Raw genomic sequence first — 24822 nt, 5'->3', positions numbered from 1 at the left:
TCAGATCTTCTGAGTAAAGGAAGAGGGGTATGCATTTGCCTTGCCTGAGCTAGTGCAGCCTATATTTTACCTTTTTTGGATAATTATTTTGGATTGGATAATTCACTGGAGAAGAATTTGTTGGATCAAAAAGTACTGCCATTTTTAAAGCTCTGATATTTGTTGCCACCTGAGCTCCAGAAACATAGTAACAGTTTATACTGCCTGCAGTGTATGAGAATGCTCTTCTTCAAGGACTGATGAGAAACAGGGGAACACTTGCAGAAACCTCAGGGAAATGGAGGAAGACATTGTGGCTACCATTTCATGGGTGGTGTAAATTACCTTTTTCTGGGATGAATGACACAAACTGAGCATTTATAAATGATGGAAATAACAGTTCCTTTTTTACAAGCTGGTTTTGAGGACACATACACCCTTAATTCTAGTTTTACTTTGCTGACTAGGTGATAAATGGCCTTTCTTCCTTTCTTATTGATTACTTGGTGAAGTTGGACATTTCCCATCTTTCTGGCCATTTGTGTATCTTTGTGACTTAACTGTTACATAAACTTCCCAGTTTTTAATTTAGATTTAGATTGCTTTTTTGATTTCAAATTACAAAACATCAAATATAATATTCTTTAGAAAATGGGCTTGAGATATTCACGTTAGTAAATATTTTTTGTGTTGTCAATTTAGAACCCAGATCATCAGAAAAATTTTTATATGCAGAGCTTATTAAGCTCGGGTAGGCAAGGAAAATGTTTTGTACTTAGAAGCATTTTAAACATTTCTTTTTTCTCTTTCCAGAAAACTAAGATATGTTTAAAGATGTATTTGGAATCCTCCCCCCAACCAGACTGTAGAGTTGATTATTTGTAGCATAATTTTTCTTTAAAAAGGAGACTTATAATGCAAAAAGCATTTGAACTAAAAGCAACCACATGTCATAGTTCTGTGTGCCACCAATAATTGTTAGCACTAACTAGTTAGTTAGTTAGTCACTAACTAATAAGATTCTTAACTTCTGGGCCTTCATTTCTTTGTCTCTTTAGCAGTTTGTGTAATCTTTAGTTCCCCAACCAGGGATTGAACCCAGTACCTAACCACTGGACTGCTAGGAAATTCTCTCATTTCTTTCTTTAAAGAGAACAGCTTGAACCTGAATAGGAAAGGCCAGAGATTCTTGTGCCAGTTCTAATCTGTTGATAGTATCTTATCAGTATTATTATGTTTAATCTGTTGGAAGCTTTATGAGGTCTCAGACTGTGGAGGAGGGAGTGATATCATTGATTATTAATGGCACATGTGTCATATGTTTGCCATTTCTGGTCTCTGTCAATTCTAACTTTCTGTGATACCAAGAAACAAAACTTTGGAATCATAGTTGAATGGTTCTCTTTTAAGCTGCTCTCTTCATTTTTCTCTTGTGTCTGCTTTTTGGGACCTGTTCTCCCATCTCTCTCCCTTGCCACTATTACCTTTTACAGTGGAGGCACTGTTAAGGCAACAGGCCAGGCAATAAACCTCATCTAAAATAGTGTCCATGGTCTATTAATGTAACCATAAATATAGTATGAAACAGACACAGAGGTGAGCCAAGAAAGAAAGCAAATGGGTTCTGAGGTTTTTGAGTAGTTGTGTATAGCCAAAAAAAAATGGGAGGTGGCAGAGACAAGGCTAGGCCAGTGGCACAGGTAGGTGATGAAGGGCTAATTTGAATTTTTGTTTGGTAGGTTATGTGCAGCTTTTTGGAATGATTTTACGTAGATAAGTAAAATGGTCAAATTTGTGTTTTATAGGATTATTCTGACTGCATTGAGATGCTTTGTCTCAGCTGTAGAGTTTTTCCCCCTTATTAGGCTATTAAGATATGGGTTAAAATGATGGCCCGAACCATACTACCAAGAGAAAGGGTATAGGAACAGGTTATGAAGATAGTTGGGAGGCAGAATCAGTAAGGATTAAAATGGGACATTACAGTACAGTTAAAGCTAGGTTTCTGTATTGTATGAGTGATGAGTCTATGCATAGAGAACAGATTTCCTATGGAGAATGATGAGTTCAGTTTTTGATGTGTTGAATTTGTAATTCCTGTTCAGCTCACTCGCTCAGTTGTGCCTGACTCTTTGCAACCCCATGGACTGCAGCCCGCCAGTCTTCCCTGTCCATCACCAACTCCCAGAGCTTACTCAAAGTCATGTCCATTGAGTCAGTGATGCCATCCAACCATCTCATCCTCGTGTCGTCCCCTTCTCCTCCTGCCTTCAGTCATTCCCAGCATCAGGGTCTTTTCCAATGAGTCAGTTCTTCTTGATTCCTGTATTTCTGGTTGTGCTGGGTCTTTGTTGCTGCATGAGGGTTTTTTCTAGTCGTGGCAAGTGGGCCTACTCTTCATTGCAGTGTAGGGGCTTCTCAACATGGTGGCTTCTCTTGTGGGCCACAGGCTCTAGGCATGTGAGCTTCAGTAGTTGTCAGCACGCAGGCTCAGTAGTTTTGGCTGCGTTGCTCTGCAGCATGCGAAATCTTCCTGGACCAGGGATTGAATTCATGCTCCCTGCGTTGGCAGGCAGATTCTTACACAGTGTACCACTAGGGAAGTCCAAAACATCAGTATTTAGGTTGAACATACAGATAACCATGGAAAATTTTTTTCAAGGAATAATCTTATTCTTTTTACATTATAACTTTAAATATATTATGTCCCTGTGTGTGTCTAGTGCTTCTAGTATGCAACCAAATAATTACTGAGATTTTTACACATCTAATATTTGCAGTCACACAGCTTGGAGAACTGATTCACCCACCACTGCTGTTTTGATACTGCTAAACCTCTAGAGCAGTGACTCTCAACCAGGGGCACACTCCCATCCCACTCCGGACACCTGATAATGTCTGGAGACAATTATAAGTAATCTCAGTAGGGGGCATGGTTACTGGCATCTAGTGGGTAGGGCTAGCAATGCTGCTAAACATCCCACAGCGCTCTGTGAAGCCCCTCACAACAGAATTATTGAGCCCTAAATATCAGTAGGGCCAAAATTGAGAAACTGCTCTAAAATCTACATGAGATGAAAGAGAGTTCATGAGTTTTACTAAGGTCCTAGAGATTCTTAGATATACTAAAATTAAATTAGCAATTCTGTGAAGTAGTTGAGATTCTGCCCTAAGTTTTGTAGAGGTTAGGTTCAAAAACAAATGCTTATAGCAGTGCAGAGGTTATGTGCCTTGGAAGAGTACAACTGTGATATAGTTCAAATGAGGTAGAAATCTCAGCAGGATGACAGGTTAAGGCCTCAAGAACAGTATTTAAGCTGTGTGCGTTGATAAATGCTGAGTGGGCTTACTTTTAGGTTCAAGGAATTTATACTTTAGAGGAATCACTCTTCCATGTAATTTACTTGAAGGCAAGAGTTTAGAACCAGATTACTGCTAGCTAAGAAAAAATTATCCTTTAAACCCCTTAAATTTTTTATCAAAGGACCATGGGCATACTTTGATCCTTGTTAGAAAACTTAAATTTTATGCAAAGCTGCTTTATCAGTACACCTTAGATAAGTATTTTTAACCTTGAGAAGTAAAGATGACTTCTTTGAGGAAAGTCGTACAGTGTAGCTAACCTTGTAGACATAGGCCTGATTCTGGCTTTATTGATAATTGGCTGCAGGCATATCTGTTAGGCTTCAGTTCTGTCATCTATAAAATGAAGGGGATTAGTGTCACTGGCTTCTGAGGTCCCTTCCAAATCAAACCCTTCTTCATACGAGGTGACCAGTTAAAATTTTGTGCCAAGGTGCACTTAAAACTCATCTAAAGTATAAAGGCTTTAAGCTTTCTCTGTACATCATTTTCTCTTGTTGCTATGTAACTTTAGCGGTCAGACTTTGTACAAAAAGACCCACTTCTGTGTAGTCATGCCTCCATCTTGTGGCCTTTCAGAATATTGCCCCTAAATTTTGTTTTATAATTATGGCCATAATTGACATTACCTTTAAAAAGCTAGAAATATTTAAAGTGCTGATTATCTGATGTTGCTACTAAATGTTTTACACAGATTGTTTCATTTTATCATAGCACTAAAGTAAAGAGTAAAGCATAGCTAAGAGTAAAGATTTCCTACTACTGTATTCTAAGTGCAACAATTATATGAGATTTGTCTGAGTAACAGGCAAATCTTGTGTTGCTGCTCTATAAAGTAGGAGGCAAGTAGCTGTGTTTTCCAGATCTAAGGATTTGGTTCACATTTCTGTGGGTGCTTGTGCAGTATCAGTCTGCCCCCACCCCTTTAGATCCTTCCTTAGTCTCAAAATTTTGGTATGGAGATGTCTTAAGAGTTTGTTATGGATTTGAAAAACAAAAAATGACATATCATGTGAATTTACTGAGCTAATAGTTTCTTTAATAACTGCTGTCTTCAGGTTTTTAGTTAGGGTTGTGAACTCTAGTGCCAGCAGGAACCCAGGACCTGGCATCAAGCATATAAGGTAATTGTGTTAAACAAGAAATGTAAGGTTTATGTAGAAAATCTCCTGGTTTAAAAATTAGCAGCCAACTTAATTAGGAAAAACAAAAAATTGTTGACTCAAACAGATGAGGCCATGTGGCTGATTTACCTCTTAGGCTAGGAATTTGGGCTTATTTACAGAGCAGAGGTCTTAAACTGATCCATTAAAAGTAGTTTATGTTGTCAAAATTATATTGAAATTTTATCTAAAGTAAGTAGTTAGTGTAGTGATTAAAAAACCCAGCTTTCAGAATTAGGCCAATTTGAGTTTGAGTCACAGTTCCTCAATACTAATTATGTCATATACACTGCTTCTCCAGATTAATCCCTAAACTCTCTTGAAGATTGTTTTTCAGGTATCTTTGTGGGCTCCTGTTCTTTTACTTCTGAAATTCAGGTGCCGGTGCAGGAGACTCAAGAGATGTGGGTTCATTCCCTGGGTTGGATAGATCTCCTGGAGGAGGAAATGGCAACTCGCTCCAGTTTTCTTGCCTGGAGAATTCCATGGATAGAGGAGTCACAATTCCATGGACAACCCATGGAGTCACAAGGAGTCAGACATGACTGAGCGACTAACATTTTTCACTTTATTTCACTTTTGGTAGTTTTTAGATTTTCTTCCCAGTATAGACATTCTTGGTAATGTGATCTGTTCCCATAAATAGAAGATCTGCATTATACATTATTGATATTCCAGGAAACAACTCTCAAAGTGATGTCTTACAAAAGAGAATTCTTTCTTTAGGAGTTAGAATAAAGTAAAAAGTTCAGGTGCATTCTATCTACTTAACAACATTGCATCCAGTCACATTAGGTAGCATTTGAATGGTTATATAAATATTTTTAATGATTATTACCTTTAAAATACTTGACAGTATTATAAAGAAGGCCAACTGTACTGTGTCATTATATATAAGGAACTTGAGCCTCCTTGGATCTGGTTCCTCACGGGGCAGCAGAAGGTCTTGGAACAGAGGGACACTGTAGTTTCAATGTGGCAGAGTGGGGAGGCTCGTCTGGCCATGTAGCCAGTTACACCAAAAACAGACCATGACAGGCTAGAGATTGCTGAATTTAGATTAGGTCTTTACCAGAATGGAAGGTTCATTCTCATCTACCTCTCATTCAGCTTCCCTTCTACAAAAACAGAAAGCTTGCTACAGCTGGAAATAGAGAAGTTTTAGTAGTTTGTTAAAAGTATGAACTTCTAGCCTCCTTTTGTTCTTTAAAATAGTAAAGAATAATTGAGACATTGAGTGCTTTCTACTGAGTTTTGGTATCAGAAGTAATGTCATTAGTAAGTAACTACAATACTGTTATACCTAATACCATATTATGATCTGACACCCAGTCTGTATTAGGCTTGTTCAAGTCAGCATCCATAAAGGTCCACATGTCCCAGTTGGCTGAAGTATCTCGTCATCTTTTATAATCTGACAGTTCTTCCTCCTTTAAAAAGAAAAAAAATATTACTTAGAATAGTTTTGGTTATGGTTTTAGATTTATATTTCTGAAGGTGGTGCAGACCCATTTTCCCTATATTCCCACTATCCCCTATTAGTAGCAACCCACATTAGTGTGGTACATAGAAAATGAAAAGACAAGCCATGAATTGAGAGAAAATAGTTGCAGATTATATATGTGATAAAGGACTTATATCCAGAATATGTAAATCCTTACAACTCAGTGAGATAATTTTAAAATGGAAATTCTTTTTTTATGAACTAATGTAAAAACTGTAGGTTTAAGTCCTAGATCATGGGCAAAAGATTTAAATAGATGTTTCACCAAAGAAGATGTACCAGTGGCTAATGACCAAATCAAAGGGGAAAAAAATTGCTTAGCATGATTAGAGAAATGCAAATCCAATGAGATTATCACTTCATACCAGTAGAATAGCTATAAACAGAAAGGGAGTAAAAAAACATTGATGAGGATATGGAGAAACTGGAACCTTGATACACTACTAATAGGAATATAAATGGTGTGGCCACTTAAGGAAAGTTTAACAAGGTATTAGTTTTCCCTTACCACTATAGCAAATGACTACAAACTTGGTGACTTAAACAGCACAGATGTATCATCTTGGTTCTTAAGATCAAAAGTCTGAAATTGGTTTCACTGTGTTAAAATCAAGGTGTTGTTAGGTATAATGACTCCTGTCTACCTTGGACCTCAGACTGTGACCTTATTTAGAAATAGGGTCTTTACAAATGTAATTGAGATGAGGTCATACTTTAGGGTGGGCCCTGATGTCCTTATAAGAAGAGAGCCTACATACACACAGAAGATCATGTAAAGATAGAGGCAGACATTAGAAACATCTGAGGCCGCCAGAAGCTGGCAAAGGTGAGGAAAGATTCTGCTCCAGAGCCTAGAGAGCATGGCCCTTCTGACACTCTGATTTTGGACTTCTGGCCTCCAGAACTTTGAGAGAATACATTTCTATTGTTTTAAGCCACTGAGTCTGTGCAGTTCTAAGAAACTGATACAGTAGATCTGTGTTTTTTCCAAAGGCCTAAGATAGTGTTTTCTTGCCTTTTCAACTTCTGCAGACTACTTCTATGCCTTGGTTTATGGTTCATCTTCAAAGCCAGCAGCATGGCATCTTTAAATCTCTTTTCTCTGTTGTCACATCTTCTCTGATTCCTAAGAATCTGTATGATTACAGAGGACCCAACCAGATAGTCCTGGTTAATTTTTCTGTCTCAGGTTCTTACATCTGCAAAGTTCATTTTTCTTTTTTTTTTTTTCAAAGTTCATTTTTCATATAAGATAACATATTAAACGTTCCTGGGATTAGACAGCCTCTGGGTGTCATCATTCTGCCTACCACAGGCAGTTTCTTTAAAAAGTAAAACGTATTTGCCATATGACCCAGCAGTCCCACTTCTAGGTATCTACCAGAAAAAAGATGAAGTATATGTCTGCATACAGATTTGTATGCAGTATTCATAGCAGCATTGTTTATAATAGCCATGAAGTAAACACAGTTAAAATCCCAGCAAGTGGTAAATGGATAAACAAAATGTGATATATTCATATAATGAAATACTATTCAGCTGCTGACAAATTGGAATATAGTTGAACCTCAGAAATATGCTGTATGAAAGAAGTCTAGTTCAAAAGATCACTTTATATGAAATGTCAGAAACGGTAAGTCTTGAGAAAGAAGGTGAATTTAGTGGCTGCCTTGGAGTAGGTAAGGGGATTTATCTCAGCTGTGCGCGAGAGATTTGAGGGGTATGATTTGAGTGCTCTAAAGCTAAATTGAGAGGACGGTTTGACAACTCTAAATAGTTTTTTGTTAGACTTTTTTATTATACATTGAGTATTTAAGATACTTCACATCCTTAAAACAGGAAATTGTGTTTCCATATATGAAGCAACAAACTATTGAAAATTGACATTAAAACAAAATATCATTGGGATTCCCTGTTGGTTTAGTGACTAAGATTCTGTGCTCCTAATACAAGGGGCCTGGGTTTGATCCCTGGTTAGGGAACTAGATCATGAATGCTGCAGTGAAGGTCATAGTTTCCACCCACTACAACTAAGACACAGTGTGGCCAAAATGAATTTAAAAAGAAAGTTTACAGAAGCATCAAAAAAGTGAAATATTTAAAAAAAAAAAAAAAAGTGAAATATTTAGGGACAAATCTGACCAAAAATGCAAAAAACCTGCACATTGAAAACTACTGAACATTGCTGACAAGCGTGAAAAAAGGTCAGTAAATGGAGACATACACACTGTGCATGGGCAGAAAGACTCAATATTGTTAAGATCACAACTCTGTATTAAAAAGTAAAATCCTTGAATTGTACACTTAAAGTAGGTGAATTTTATACAATGTAAATCATACTTCAAGAAGGCTGTTTAAGAGAAAAACAAGAACAATGTACAGGGATTGGGTTCATACACCTAAATGTAATAAAACTTCTAGAAGAAAACAAAAATCTAAATCTTAACGACCTTGGGTCAGGCAAAGATTTGTTAGATATGACCCTGAAAAGTATGATCCACAGAAGTTCTTCAAAATGTATAACTTCTGCTGTGTGAAAAACACTGTTAAGAAAATGAAAAAAGCCACAGCTGGGATAAATCTTCTGCAACACACATAACTTGCAAAGGACATGTATTCATAGTAACTTAAGTCTCAATATTTCAAACCCAGTTTTTTAAGAGTAATAGATTGCAACATCTCTTTTACCACAGAAAATACATGAGTGGCAAAGAAGTACATGAAAAGATGTTCACCATTATTTAGGGATATGCAAATGAGAACCACAGTGAAATGTCACTACAAATCTATTAGAAAGGGATAAATTTTAAAAGTTCATAGTGCCAAATGCTAATTTGGATGCAGAACACCTGAAACTCTTGTATACTTAGCTAATGACCCAGCACCCCCTCTCCTACGTATTTAGGAGAAAGAAAAACTTATATTCACACAAGAATCTGTACAGAAATTGTAGCAACTTTATAATCTCCCAAAACTAGAAACACCCAATAAAAATATAAACTCATGCTACATCCGTGTAAGAATGAATTGTTGATAATAATAGTATGGTGAATCTCAAAGGCATTACCTGAATGAAGGAAGCCATGCAAGTAACTGTGTATTGTGTGTTTATATGATAACTGTTGGAAAGGCAAAACTATGGGAAACAAAACATAAATGGCTTCTTGGGAGTGGTGGTAGAGTGAAACTGCAAAAGGTCATGTGGGAGACTTTTGGGGTGATAGAATCATTCTGTTTCTTGATAATTGAGTGGTAGTTAGGTGACTGTACATATTTGTCAAAAATCAGAACCATATGCCTAAGGGTAATTTTATATAGGGAATTCCTTGGCAGCCTAGTGCTTAGGGCTTGGTGCTTTCACTCCTGTGGGCCCACGTTCGATCTCTGGGTGGGTAACTAAGATCCTGTAAGCTGTGTGATGTAACCAAAGGAAAAAAAGAATTAAAAAAAAATTTTATGTGAACTTTTTTTTTTTTAACCTAAGGAATAATTTTTTTTTCCTCCTAAGAAAGCAAATTTATCCTCAAAAAGCCTGGAAACATGAGGTAACAACTAATAGTTGATATAGATTAGAAAACTGCAAACTGATAGACTTGAATAGACTAAAACAATACTTATGTTAAATCTGAACAGACTGAATGCTCTGATTATCAGATTAAAGGAACAAGATTTAGGCGTATGCTGTTCACAAGAAGATACACTTTAAGGAACACAGAAGTTCAAAGTAAAGAGTGATAGAAAATACACTATGCAACATTGATTAGAAGAAGGCAGTCTGTCAATAGGGATAAACGAAGTAACTTTAAGATGAGGAATATTACATCAAAAAGGTGGACATTTCAAAATGATAAAAGGATTGATTCACCAACTCATAACAGTCCCAAACGTTGAAAATAGAAGCAAGCATTGACAGAACTGAAGAGCAAGAAGAAAGACTTCCAAACTTTCTTTGATGCCAGTAAACCTTATTGATAAGAAAACCTATCAAAGATATGTAAGGGGGGAGAAGGCTGTGTCAGGGTAAGACTTACTGATGTATCATTTAAACTGACTTAAAGGGGGTGACCGCAGAAGGCAGTGGCAACCCACTCCAGTACTCTTGCCTGGAAAATCTTATGGACGGAGGAGCCTGGTAGGCTGCAGTCCATGGGGTCGCGAAGAGTCGAACACTGAGTTCGACTGAGCAACTTCATTTTCACTTTTCACTTTGATTCATTGGAGAAGAAAATGGCAACCCACTCCATTGTTCTTGCCTGGAGAATCCCAGGGATGGCGGAGCCTCTGTGGGGTCGCAGAGTCGGACATGACTGACTCGACTTAGCAGCAACAGCAGCAGCAGCAGTGGCTATCAGGTTTGCCTCACAGGCAAAAGGTCCAAGTCTGAAACCGGATGGAAAAAGCATGCATACTTTGGGCTTCCCTATGGCTCAGGGACTTAGCAGCAGCAGCAAAGCGGATGACAGAATAACTTTCAGCCAAGGATGGAAAAGCCACCAACTGAGATAGGGCAAATTGCAGGCGAAGCAGATTTTCTGGGTAAGATCAGATATTTATTTTTGGATATGTTTGATTTGAAGTGTCTGTTAGAGATGCTTTTGCATATGGGAGTGACTTCTAAGAAGTGACAGAAATTGGGTTGGCAGCATTAAATTCATAGGACTGTATATGGATTGAAATCACCAAGAAAAGGTAGGTAGAGAACATGAGCAATACCGACTTGATGTGCAAGGCCCTCATAAAATTGGTTCTGCTTCCTTTTCAACCCTAGCTTCCATGTTTATTACATAAAAACATACTTTTACTATAGCAAACTGCATGTGGTTTGGGGAGTACATGATTTCTCTTTGTTGGTGTTCTACCATCTCCTTAAATTGCAGTTCTTCAGTTCGGTCACTCAGTCATGTCTGACTCTTTGTGACCCCGTGGACTGCAGCACACCAGGCTTCCCTGTCCATCACCAACTCCCGGAGCTTGCTTAAAGTCATGTCCATCGAGTCGGTGATGCCATGCAGTCATCTCATCCTCTGTCATCCCTTTCTCCTCCCGCCTTCAATCTTTCCCAGCATCAGGGTCTTTTCCAATGAGTCAGTTTTTTGCACCAGGTGGCCAAAGTATTGGAGCTTCAGCATCAGTCCTTCCAATGAATATTCAGGACTTTAGGATGGATTGGTTAGATCTCCTTAATGTCTAAGGGACTTTCAAGAGTATCTTCACAACCACAGTTCAAAAGCATCAATTGTTTGATGCTCAGCTTTCTTTATAGTCCAGCTCTCACATCCATACATGACTACTGGAAAAACCATAGCCTTGACTAGACAGACCTATTTTGGCAAAGTAAGGTCTCTGCTTTTTAATATTCCATCTAAGTTGGTCATAGCTTTTCTTCTAAGGAGTAAGCATCTTTTAATTTCATGACTGCAGTCACCATCTGCAGTGATTTTAGAGCCCAAAAAAATAAAGTCTCTCATTGTCTCCATTTTTTTCCCTATCTGTTTTCCATGAAGTGAAGGGCCCAGCTGCTGTGATCTTAGTTTTCTGAATGTTGAGTTTTAATGCAACTTTTCCACTCTCTTGCACTTTCATCAAGAGGCTCTTTAGTTCTTCTACGCTTTTTGCCATAAGGGTGTTATTTTTTTTTTTTTTTTAACTTTCAGAGTTATTTATTATGTCACAATAGATAATTAATAGTATATATTTTTTTCTTCCACTTTCTCATCTTTGGTGATCCTCTGCCCCTCCATTATTTAATTCAGAAAGTACAATTTATTTTCTTTTTTTGGCTTCAGTTTCAGAACTGATCTGCACATGATTGATCTGTGCAAAACAATTATTCAAAACTTTAGCATTGTCACTTTTATGATCAAGAGATCCTTTCCTTTCTTTTGGAGACCTCTGATGTACTTTCAGTTTTTCCTGTTTTGCTCATTTCAATTTATTCTTCCTGTCACATGACAGAATACACTTAACTTTCTCTTTAAGTATTTTTCCTTCATTAAGAGATATCTTATCTCCTCTAAAAGTGGCTTGTGCTTAGTCATATCTAACTCTGTCACCCCAGGAACCGTAGCCCACCAGGCTCCTCTGTCCATGGGATTCCCCAGGCAAGAAAACTGGAGTGGGTTGCCATTTCCTTCTCCTATAAGGGTGTTATTATCTGCATATCTGAGCTTATTGATATTTCTCCTGGCAATCTTGATTCCAGCTTGTGCTTCATCCAGCCCAGCATTTCCCATGTACTCTGCATATAATTTCAATAAGCAGGGTGACAATATACAGCTTTGATGTACTCCTTTCCTGATTTGGAACCAGTCTATTCCATGCCTGGTTCTAACTGTTGCTTCTTGACCTGCATACAGATTTCTCAGGAGGCAGATCAGGTGGTCTGGTATTCCCATCTCTTTCAGAATTTTCCACAGTTTGTGGTGATCCACACAGTCAAAGGCTTTGGCCTAGTCAGCAAAACAGAAGTAGATGTTTTTCTGGAACTCCCCTGCTGTTTCTGCGATCCAATGGATGTTGGCAATTTAATCTCTGGTTCCTCTGCGTATTCTAAATCCAGCTTGAACATCTGGAAGTTCACAGATCATGTACTGTTGAAGCCTGGCTTGGAGAATTTTGAGCATTACTTTGCTAGCATGTGAGATGAGTGCAATTGTGTGGTAGTTTGAATATTCTTTGGCATTGTCTTTCTTTGGGACTGGACTGAAAACTGACCTTTTCCAGTCCTGTGGCCACTGCTGAGTTTCCCAAATTTGCTGGCATATTGAGTGCAGCACTTTCACAGCATCATCTTTTAGGATTTGAAATAGCTCAACTGGGATTCCATTACCTCCACTAGCTTTCTTCATAGTGATGCTTCCTAAGGCCCACTTGACTTTGCATTCCAGGATGTCTGGCTCTAGGTGAGTGATCACACCATTGTGGTTCTCTGGGTCATGAAGATCTTTTCTGGATAGTTCTGTGTATTCTTGCCACGTCTTCTTAATATCTTTGCTTCTTTTAGGTCCATACCATTTCTGTCCTTTATTGTTCCCATCTTTGCATGAAATGTTCCCTTGGTGTTTCTAATTTTCTTGAAGAGATCTCTAGTCTTTCCCATTCTATTGTTTCCTATTCTGTTGTTTTCCTCTATTTCTTTGCATTGATCCCTGGGGAAGACTTTCTTATCTCTCCTTGCTATTCTTTGGAACTCTGCATTCAAATGGGTATATCTTTCCTTTTCTCCTTTGCCTTTCACTTCTCTTCTCTCACAGCTATTCCTCAGACAACCATTTTACCTTTCTGCATTTGTTTTTCTTGGGGATGATCTTGATCCCTGCCTCCTATACAGTGTCACAAAGCTCCGTCCATGGTTCATCAGGCACTCTAACAGATCTAATCCCTTGAATCTGTTTGTCACTTCCACTGTATAATGGTAAGGGATTTGATTTAGGTCATACCTGAATGGTCTAGTGGTTTTCCCTACTTCTTCAATTTAAGTCTGAATTTGGCAATAAGGAGTTCATGCTCTGAGGCACAGTCAGTTCCCAGTCTTGCTTTTGCTGACTGTCTAGAGCTTCACCATCTTTCGCTGCAAAGAATATAATCAGTCTGATTTCAGTATTGATCGTCTGGTGAGGTCCATGTGTAGAGTCTTCTCTTGTGTTGTTGGAAGAGGGTGTTTGCTATGACAGTGCATTCTCTTGGCAAAACTCTGTTCGCCTTTGCCCTGCTTCATTCTGTACTCCAAGGCCAAATTTGCCCGTTACTCCAGGTGTTTCTTGACTCCCTATTTTTGCATTCCAGTTCTCTATAATGAAAAGGACATCTTTTTTGGATGTTAGTTCTAGAAGGTCTTGTAGGTCTTCACAGAACCGTTCAATTTCAGCTTCTTCAGCATTACTGGTTGGGTCATAGGCTTGGATTACTGTGATATTAAATGGTTTGCCTTGGAAATGAACAGAGATTATTCTGTCGTTTTTGAGACTGCATCCAAGTACGGCTATTGAGACTCTTTTGTTGACTATGATGGCTACTCCATTTCTTCTAAGGGATTCTTGCCCACAGTAGTAGATATAATGGTCATCTGAGTTAAATTCACCCATTCCAGTCCATTTTATTTCGCAGATTCCTAAAATGTCGTCGTTCACTCTTGCCATCTCCTGTTTCACCACTTCCAATTTGCCTTGATTCATGGACTTAACATTTCAGGTTCCTATTCAATATTGCTCTTTATAGCATTGGACTTGACTTCCATCACCCGTCACATCCTCAGCTGGGGGGTGTTTTTGCTTTGGCTCCGTCTCTTTGTTCTTTCTGGAGTTATTTCTCCACTGATCTCCAGTGGCATATTGGACATCTACCCACCTGGGGTGTTCATCTTTCAGTGTCCTATCTTTTTGCCTTTTCATACTGTCATGGGGTTCTCAAGGCAAGAATACTGAAATGGTTTGCCATTCCCTTCTCCAGTGGACCACGTTTTGTCAGAACTCTCCACCATGACACCTCTGTCTTGGGTGGCCCTACATGGCATGGCTTATAGTCTTACTGAGTTAGACAAAGCTGTGGTCCATGCGATCAGATTGGTTAGTTTTCTGTGATTTTGGTTTTCAGTCTGCCCTCTGATGGATAAAGATAAGAGGCTTATAGAGGCTTCCTGATGGGCGAAACTGACTGAGGGGGTAACTGGGTCTTGTTCTAATGGGTGGGGCCATTCCCAGTAAATCTTCAGTCCAATTTTCTGTTGTTGGGCGGGGTTGTATTCCCTCCTTGTTGTTTGACCTGAGGCCAAACTATGGTGGAGGTAATGAAGAGAATGGTGACCTGCTTGCGCTGCCACACTCAGTGTCCCTGACACTGCAGCAGGCCACTGCTGACTCCTACCTCCACAGGAGACACTCAGACCCTCAAAGGCAGGTCTGGCTCAGTCTCTGGAGTCTCCTGGTACACATACACAAGGTTTTGTTTGAGTCCTCTGAGCATCTCTGGCGGGTATGATTTGATTGTAAATGCGATTTCCCCCCTTCTACTGTCTTGCTGGGGCTTCTCCTTTGCCCTTGTACATGGATGTATTTTGCAGTTCTTGCCCTCCCACAAAACAAACTCCTGGTCATCCTCCATTACCTTTCCCAGGATCACTTCCATTCTAATATTTTTACATTTTATATACATATGCACCTAATGGGAAAAACTGACTCATTAGAAAAGACCCTGATGCTGGGAAAGATTGAAGGCAGGGGGAGAAGGGGACGATAGAGGATAAGATGATTGGATGGTATCACCAAATCAGTGGACATGAGTTTGAGCAAGCTCTAGGAGTTGGTGATGGACAGGGAAGCCTGGCATACTGCTGTCCGTAGAGTGGCAAAGATTCAGATGCAACCAAACTAAACTGAACTGATATGTTTGCTCTTACGATCACACTGTATTATATACACCTGTATTTTCTACTAGATGTAAACTCCTTTGCATTCCAGGTGTTAGCACATAGATACTGAAATACATACTGAAATAGAATTGATTTATGCTTTAATAGGTAACTTACTATGTTCTTAAGAACTGTAGAAAATTTTAGGTTCACACATGGAATTCTTAAAAGCTCTAATAATTTTCTTCAATTAAAATTTTTTAAAGCTATTAATTTTTGAATCAAATTCTTTCAGACTTTTAAAAGCTTTTTGGTTGTTTACAGTCAACCAAATGGTGTTCTAAATACTTGACATTTCTATGTAGTTGTCTGTTTATGCCTTTAATACTACACATTCTGTACTTAATTTATAAGTTGATACTACTCTGATATATTTAGAATATCCACATCTTGGAATAATTTGGAACTAAGTGATCAGGATTACAAAAGTGTTCCATTTCAATCAGAATATCATGTTCAAGAGAGTTAAATTGTATTTGAAGGTGAATTTTGCTGACAAAATTACATTTAATAGACATTTTGAGTTTCTGTTTCTCCAATATGCTGACAGTCTGGTAATGATAAACATTGATTATAAACAACAGAATCCTACTGTATAGCACATGTAACTATATCCTATCTCCTTGGAGAAACATAATGGAAAAGAATATTTAAAAAAGAATATATCTATGTGAATCACTTTATTGTACAGCAGATATTGGCACAACATGGTAAATCAACTATATTTCAATTTAAAAAATCAAACTTGGTTAATGTCTTTCTTAAACGTTTGTTACTGTGTATGTGCAGAGAAGAATATTGGAAGATTATATATTATATACACCTAACATTTCTGTGGTGCTGGATTTAAATTAGGCAGGGAAAGATTAAACTGTGTATTCCCTAATGATTCAGTATTGTATTCTATATTTAGTCTTTAAAGATTTATTTGTTTACTGCACTGGTTCTTCGTTGCTGCATAGGGGCTTTTTCTAGTTGTGCTGAGCCAGGGCTTGTCTCTAGTTGCAGTGCAGTGGCTTCTTTTGTTGGAGAGCATGGGCTTCATGGCACACGGGCTCAGAGCTGTGGCACCAGGCTTAGTTGCCCCAGGGCATGTGGAATCTTCTGGGACCAGGGATTGAACCTGTGCCCCCTGCATTGGCAGGTAGATTCTTCACCACTGGACCACTAAGGAAAGTTCTGTGTTCAGTCATGACTGCCCACCCTGATGGAAACTTTTAGTAGTTACCTTTTTTTATAGTTTCAGTCTAACACACCGCACCACTGCCACCTTTTTCTTCTGTTTGAAATCACACAGTACCTGCTTATTATCTTTTTAAAAATTTATTTATTATCTTGAAGCATGGTTCAGTTCAGTTCAGTCGCTCAGTCGTATCCAGCCCTTTGCAACTCCACGGACTGCGGCACACCAGGCTTCCCTGTCTGTCACCATCTCCTGGAGCTTGCTCAAACTCCTGTCCATCGAGTCAGTGATGCCATCCAACCATCTCATCCTCTGTTGTCCCCTTCTCCGCCTGTCTTCAATCTTTCGCAGCATCAGGGTCTATTTTAATGAGTCAGTTCTTCCCATCAGGTGGCCAAAGTATTGGAGCTTTAGCATCAGTCTCTTCAGTGAATTTTCAGGACTGATTTCCTTTAGGATTGATTGGTTTGATCTTGCTGTCCAAGAGACTCATAAGAGTCTTCTCCAACCCCACGTTTCAAAAGCATCAATTCTTTGGCGCTTAGCTCTCTTTATAGTCCAACTCTCACATCCATTTGTGACTACTGGAAAAACCATATCTTTGACTATATGGACCTTTGTTGGTAAAATAATGTCCCTGCTTTTTAATACAGCCTCTAAGTTTGTCATAGTTTTTCTTCCAAGGAGCAAGTGTCTTTTAAATTCATGGCTGCAGTCACCATCTGCATGGTAATTACCTATAAATTATTCTTAAACTCTTAAAAACTCAAGTTCTTTAAAGTTATTATCTAGAAGCTTCACTTCCTGGATTTTGACGTTTTCCTTTATTGTTGTTTACTGTTAGAGTTCATAATGTAAATTTTCAATCACTTAAAATACAGAGACCGGCTTTAAAGAGCAATGGAGTTTTTTTTTCTTTTTCTTTTTTTTCTTTTTGCTGTTCTGCACAGCATGCAAGATGTTAGTTCCCCAGCCAGGGATCAGACCTGTGCCCCCTGCAATGAAACTGTGGGGTCTTAACCACTGGGCCACCAGGAAATTTCCCTGGAGTGATTTTTAGTGTGTTCTAAATATAATCAATATAACCTGTCTCATATTTAAAATAAATTACTGTACCCAGTTTGTAGTATAATACTGAAGAGTAATATTTGGTTAAGTGAAATAAGCCAGATAAAGAAAAACAAATACTGGATAGTGTCACTTGTACGTGGACTCTTTAAAAAAGAAAAGTGTCATGCTCATAGAAACAGTAGGAAAGTGGTTGCCAGGTTGGTGAAAGGGTAGAAACTTGGAGCTATAAGGTGAATAACGTCAGAGAATCTAAAATATAGTTGATAACACTATAGTGTAATTTTAACAGTAGAACTTAAATGTTCTCACCAAAATAAAAAGTTGATGGATAAAATTAACTAAATGAAAGGAATCCTTCTTTATAAAAGAGTAGACTATGTTTTTTACTGGAATGTCTTGCATCTTAAAATTTGTGTGGTTGCTAAGAAATTCAGTGTGCCTACATTTTAAGACATGGCCAGATATACAAGTGTGGTCAGTCATTAGGGAACAATAAAAATCAGTACTATAAAAATGAAATAATTGAGTTAGAAAGACTAATGTTCCAAATGAGCATAATGGTCTGTAATCAGGTTTTTGTTGTTGTTATAATATTTCAGAGAATATTGTTATCAAAATTATCTACAATTCTCACCACATTTTTCTGTATGTTAGCAAAAGTTGGGAAAAGATACACACACACATGTTCCCCCCCAGAAAACAATATATCAATATTTTTCTGTGCTAGTAGTATAAATGTATCATGCTTTATTTAATTAACCAGTCCTCTAATGGTGGACACTCAGATTTTTTTTTTTCTTTTTTTAAGTCATTATAAAAGTGTGATGATTAACCTTTTTATTTAGTCATTTCTCCAACAGAGAGTTTTCAAAACCTCTGTGCATATGATGTAAATGATTAATTAGGGTGCATTGTTTGCATTTTCCTGCTATTGACTAATGCCATTGTGGTCTGGAACTAGCACCTAGCAGTAGGACCTCCATAATTTTCTAATTTGGTTGACCCCAGATTGTTTTGTTTATTTTTTAATTCATTTGTTTATTTTTGAATTCAATGTTTGATTTGACATTGTTTTCTGTAAATCTTTTTACCACCTACTATTAAGATTTTAGGTTTGTCTTGTCACTGTTGATCAACGTTTAGCTTGTGGTGGTGAGATAGACTTGAGCTCCTAAAAATTTTGTTTGTTGACAGGTTGGGCTTCCCTAATAGTTCAGTTGGTAAAGAATCCGCCTGCACTGCAGGAGACCAGACCCCAGTTCAATTCCTGGCTCGGGAAGATCCACTGGAGAAGAGATAGTCTACCCACTCCAGTATTCTTGGGCTTCCCTTGTGGCTCAGCTGGTAAAGAATCCGCCTGCAATATGGGAGACCTGGGTTCTATCCCTGGGTTGGGAAGATCCCCTGGAGAAGGGAATGGCTACCCACCCCAATAATCTGGCCTGGAGAATTCCATGGACTGTATAGTCCATGGGGTTGCCCAGAGTTGGACAAGAGTGAGTGACTTTCACTTTCACTATGGGCAAAACAACTTTATCACTGTGAATCCCAAAACTTTTTTAGTCTTTTCCCATGGAACCAAATTGTTTTGGTTAAGTATAGTTTCTTAGCAATGCTGCTGTTTTTGAAGAGTAGGTTTTTTTGTGTTTGTGTGTTTTGTGTTTTTGATAAGTAGTCTTCAAGCTAGGGTTTGTTTTGTTTGGTTGGTTTTGTTTTCAAAATGTAGATTCCCATGTTCCATTTCCAGATATTCTGCTTCTGAAGATGTGTGTGTGTGGTGGGAGTGGGTGGTTCCTGTAATCTGCATTTGATTACCACCCCATGTGTGGTTTCTGTGTCAAGTGAATAGAATATACATGATTTTTGCATGTTTTGATTATTTTCTTAGAATAAATTCCTGCAGTGGGGTTGCTTTGACTAAGGAGGTATACTTTTTATGCTTCTCAGTGCATAGTGCTAGATTGTCTTCCAGAGATACTGTGTCTATTTGCATCTCTGCCAGCAGAGTATAAAAATCTTGCTACACCTTTGCCAATAAGGTATCATAAATCTTTTTGATAAGTCATAGGTATCTTTAAATTTCTCTGAAAATGTTGACCTTTATGTCGATTATTATTCTGGCCTTCTTAGTAATTGTTGTTTATTGTATTTGTCTCTAAATGTATACACAATTGTATGAAAGCTAGGAGTTGGAATCTGGACGGAATGACAGGCAAAAGCTACTTATAAATGGTGATGTTCATAGGACTATAAGGTTGCTATGAAAGGGCCGAATTTGTCAGTCATGTAAAAAAGACTTGGTACCCTTTTAATTTAATTTAATTTTATGTCCATCATAATAAATGAAGCTTATTATATTTTATTGAGTACATTTTGGTTTGTTCCAGTAGCCGGATCGAGCTGGGAGATGTGACACCACACAATATTAAACAGCTGAAGAGATTAAACCAGGTCATCTTTCCAGTCAGCTACAATGACAAGTTTTACAAGGATGTGCTGGAGGTTGGCGAACTAGCAAAACTTGGTAGGATATTCTTTTTCTTCCTTTCATTTGTTTATTCATGTTCTTGACACCTCGGTTTTAAATAGGGCAAAAAAAAAAGAGATAACTAATTTAATCTCATTGTTTTACAGGTGAGGAAGTGGGGGCAGTCCAGGTTCTGAGAAGAATCAAGATAGATACTTTAATTTTAGAAGGAAATGCTAAATATTTTTTCTTATTTAGGCTGTGTCCGTGTTTTCACATATTTAGCTTTACTCAAAAGGGGTCTTAAATTCTTAAGGTTTAGGATATTTTTGAGGGTATTGATACTTAAGAGTATCTGATAAAAATTTAATTAATTCTGATAGCAGCAATTTAACTGTCTAAGGGAAGGGAAGATTCAATAAAATGTGTCTGTGTCTGCTAAACCTTGTGTCTTTGTTTTCTGTGGCAGCCTATTTCAATGATATCGCAGTGGGTGCCGTGTGCTGTAGGGTGGATCATTCGCAGAATCAGAAGAGACTTTACATCATGACACTAGGATGTCTGGCACCATACCGAAGGCTAGGAATTGGTAAAAATTATTTGTGGTTTTTGTTTTTTTCTTCAAAGACGCTTATTAACATAATTCAGTTGCAAGCCCTGTATAGATTTGTTACTAATACCCCTTTTCCTTTTTCTGTTTTCCTTCTTACTGGAAGGGTGTAAGATTGCTTTTCTGCCAGAAGTTTTAAACATTGTAGGTAGTATAGGGAGAACAAAATTTTGGAAAATCAGGCTGCCTGATATTTACCTCAAATTCCTTTAGGACTCAAAAAGATGTTTAATTTAAAAATTGATTTTTATGAGATTACTTATTTGTTGTTTGTCTCGTTAATAGGAACTAAAATGTTAAATCATGTCTTAAACATCTGTGAAAAAGATGGCACTTTTGACAACATCTATCTGTAAGTAAAGTCATATTTAATGATCGTATCTAAAGAATTTAATAAATTGGCAATAGAAATCTTTACTAGAAAAATTTAAATCTGGTCACTTATTGTCTTTTGGAAATACCATGGAAGTATTAATAATAGTTATGAAGTTTGTTTTGTTTTAATAATAGTTAAGGAACCTTCGACAAAACATTCTTACTTTGCTTTATTACTTTCGGGTGGGAGTTCCAAAGTCACAGATGTGAAGCCAAGATTAAGTCTTCAGAATTTAAGAAATGAATAACATTAATATTACTTTTATCATGTCATTCTGAGTTTTGTTCAGGGCTTTCAGTGACACGCTCTTTAGTAGTAGAATTTAATAATCAAAATCAGAGGGTACTTAGCTGATTTATACTTGAATCTTAAGAGTAAGGTGAAGATAGCAACTTTGGGTTCTTGTTTTTTCAGTGAAGCATAGTTGGTTTACAGTAATATTGTGCCAGTCTCTGCTAACATCAAAGTGACTCAGTTATACACTTACATGCTTTTTTAAAAATATTCTTTTCCATTATGGTTTATCATAGGATATTGGATATAGCTTCCAGTGTGGATTCTTTTATAATACAGATATTAAGATTATTCTTGTTTTCAACCAATTTGAAGCTATCTGTGGAGGATACATAAAAGCTGATGAAATCTTCATTTCTTTTTTTTTTGATACCCTTTTACATCTCAGGCATGTCCAGATCAGCAATGAGTCTGCAATTGACTTCTACAGAAAGTTTGGCTTTGAGATTATTGAGACAAAGAAGAACTACTATAAGAGGATAGAGCCCGCAGATGCTCATGTGCTGCAGAAAAACCTCAAAGTCCCTTCTGGCCAGAACGCAGATGTGCAAAAGACAGACAACTGAACAAACTACAGATGAACTTTCTTGCACTTGCTTGTCGCCAAATAAAAGAGAGGCCCATTGATTCCCCTCCCCCCTTTCTTTTAAAACTTTCCCCCTTTCTTGTTCTTACTTTTCCTCCTTTCAAAACTTGCTTCCCTTTCCTCTAAAAGTGTTAAACTTTTAAGGACTTATTAATCATGTTTGGATTGTTTTAGTTTTTTTATTTTTGTGAGGTGGTTTGATTGTAGGAAGGAGAAGGTATAGATCGGTTTAGTTTCACAGTTAAGGTATATATGGTCCCAAAAATCTTGAGTGTCAGTTTCCATTTTTTTTTTTAATGTCCTGCTTTCACATTGAAAGGCAGAGCCTACAAAATATTGTATATTTCAAAGGACAAAAAGGAGCAGCAGCAACATCTTGTTCTCTAACTCTTAGACAAGTTTAGTGTGTTTGTGGTACTTTGGGTTTTTAAAAGATTTTGTGGGATACTAATCCCTATACATTGCCTTCAATCCACCTTTTGTCCTTCTGAGTATTATCTCAGGAGTTGGGCCATTGTTATCCTTGTAAGAAATACTAAGCTTATTTTGTTCTGTTAAGCAATATTCCTTCCTTCCTTGCTGGTGGCTGAAAGTGGGTGGGACAGTTTGAATTGGTAGTATTAGACTTTGGTCTCAGTATGTGAGTTAAACTGCTTTTTGCTAATGAGTGGGCTGTTGGTTAGCAGGTTTGTTTTTCCTGCTGTTGATTGTTAACTAGTGGCATTATCTTTTAGCATATGGGCTGGTGAGATTATTATTTTTTTTTAATATCCCAGCTAGAGATACAGCCTTTAACTGACCTAAAGAGGTTTGTTGTGATCTGCTTTTTTTCTCCTGTTGTTTTTCTTCAGTAAACCCACAGTAGTTGGTCAGACCTTAAATATGGAGTTGATGTCCTTTATAGGTCAGTGCCCTTAAATAAACCTGAAGTAGGTATTGTCTCCTGGACATACAAAAAAATACCTAAACAGAAGCTTAGATGGATTTGTGGCACAATAAATGCATTTAATGTCAGCTAACGCAGACTGTTAGAAGTGTGGCCACTGAGCATTTGATTTTAGAGGAAAGAATATCTAGACAGTATTTTTGAGAATAAAATAGCTGTGCTATTGCTTATCTGTTGGAGAACATCCCAGATTTGCTTACATTCTGTGCCTGTGATACTGAGTTTAAGGATTTGGGGGAGGGGGAATTATTAAACACATTGCTTCTGTTGTTGGGAAAAGTAGAAGTCTAGAAGTGTTAATAATGCGAATGTCACTGTGACCTCCTATACTGACAGGACTGGTTTACGCCAGATCATTTTCTGGCACTTAGGGAGTGGCTTTGACAGGTCAGTAACTTTCTGTAAGATAGAAGACCTCTAAAATTTTCAGGTTTTCCTCCATAATCCCATCTCCAATATTCAAAATTTTCTACATTGCCAATACCAGTGGCCTAAGAAATGTTTTCATTAGACTTAAAACGATGCACAGAGCTTGAATTTTCTGTCATTTGACTTTAAAAAGAAGGTTGATTCATAACATTTATCTTCTTGTGTAAATTCTGGCATAAAAGTTTCATCTCTTCAAATACATTGAATGACAAAATTATTTTACACAATGTTTATGCACATCTTATAATCTTAAGTTCTTATTTGAGAATGTGAAAATGCAAGGTACAATAGACTTCAACAGTCTTAGTTGAGTGCCAAGAATAATATAGAAAAGGAAGATAGTTGATGAGTGAGTTCATAGAGTTCTAATCTTAAGATAGTAAAAATGTAGAAAGACCTTGCTGGTTTCTTGGGTATCAGTTTCTTAAGCAGTCCAAATCTAAGCTTAGAAGAAAAGTTTAGCATTGAGCACCTTTACCTTCATGGATAAGCTTCAGCTTGCTCTTGCCAAGAGAAGAGTGCTTGAGTTACAGAAGGCAAGATTAGTTTGAAGAATTCAGTCTTTTTGTAAACTTCAGATGTCAAAATAGATTTTGATATATAAATGAGTTTTGTGAGATGACACTGCCTCTATTTCTATAACCATTTCACCTGGACTATCTAATCAGTCCTATGAATGTATCCCTAGATGTGGTTAATGAAAACCGAATAGCTGCCTCATGACAATTAAGTACATATTATTTATGGAGGAAAAAATATTAACTTTTGAATTGAGTGTGTAGGCTCCCTATCATTTTAGTGTTTCTTTCTCCACACTAGTCACTGACTTTAACCTAAATTGTGTTTGTAAAAGGTGAATTGTCCTACATCAGACTTACATGAAATAATTCCATCCATTTATGGAAGAGGAGGATGTAGAAGAGGTAGAAGCTAGGCACTCTTTCATGTGCCTAGAAGTCAGTAAAGACTGAAATAATGTCCCATGTTGAGTAGGTTATTTTGAAATACGATAATTATCATTGAGGTAAAATAATTCTATTAACTAGAAGATCACAAGATGTATCCATCATATTTTTTAGGGAAGATAGTTTTTTTCTGTGGGGCAAATAGGTAAAATTATATGGTAATTACATTTAGGTTCTAAAGAAAATCTGCAGAGAAATCTATGCAATATGTAATTCGTCCAGATTAGTTTTCATTTGGGGAAAAAAGTTCTGAAATATCCCCAAAGCAGTTTACTTATCAATTGAGAGTCCTCCAGAATAGAACTAACTATTGAGAAACCGTGGAATGTGGGGTGGAAAAGAAGAGCTCCCTCAGTTTTTTGGAGGGAATAACTTTAAAAATACTTAAATAGCTAAGTTTACTTGGTGCAGTTAAGATTTAAACTTGTTGATTTTAACATTGCTGTTACATCTGAAATAAACTTATGTGATGTTCTGGTA

The 24822-nt window shown here is 37.4% G+C and overlaps 1 protein-coding gene across 2 annotated transcripts in view; it reads left to right on the top strand.

Annotated features, from left to right (window-relative positions):
• The window catches only part of NAA50 (N-alpha-acetyltransferase 50, NatE catalytic subunit), a 29744-nt gene extending 4922 nt beyond the window's left edge, over positions 1 to 24822 (top strand). Inside the window, exons 2-5 of one of the 2 annotated variants that reach the window (XM_043474872.1) lie at positions 20060 to 20193; positions 20606 to 20725; positions 21032 to 21098; positions 21805 to 24822. In XM_043474872.1, the coding sequence (XP_043330807.1) occupies positions 20060 to 20193; positions 20606 to 20725; positions 21032 to 21098; positions 21805 to 21982 (499 nt within the window). In that variant the 3' untranslated portion in view covers positions 21983 to 24822. Of the gene's footprint in view, positions 1 to 20056; positions 20194 to 20605; positions 20726 to 21031; positions 21099 to 21804 lie in introns of both variants that reach the window. The other variant, XM_043474871.1, reaches the window with a different exon arrangement.

Source organism: Cervus canadensis, chromosome 7 (genome assembly GCF_019320065.1).
Source record: "Cervus canadensis isolate Bull #8, Minnesota chromosome 7, ASM1932006v1, whole genome shotgun sequence".
Classification (NCBI taxonomy): domain Eukaryota; kingdom Metazoa; phylum Chordata; class Mammalia; order Artiodactyla; family Cervidae; genus Cervus; species Cervus canadensis.
Note: the sequence above shows the minus strand (reverse complement) of the source record. Positions and strands in the feature narration are given on the sequence as shown.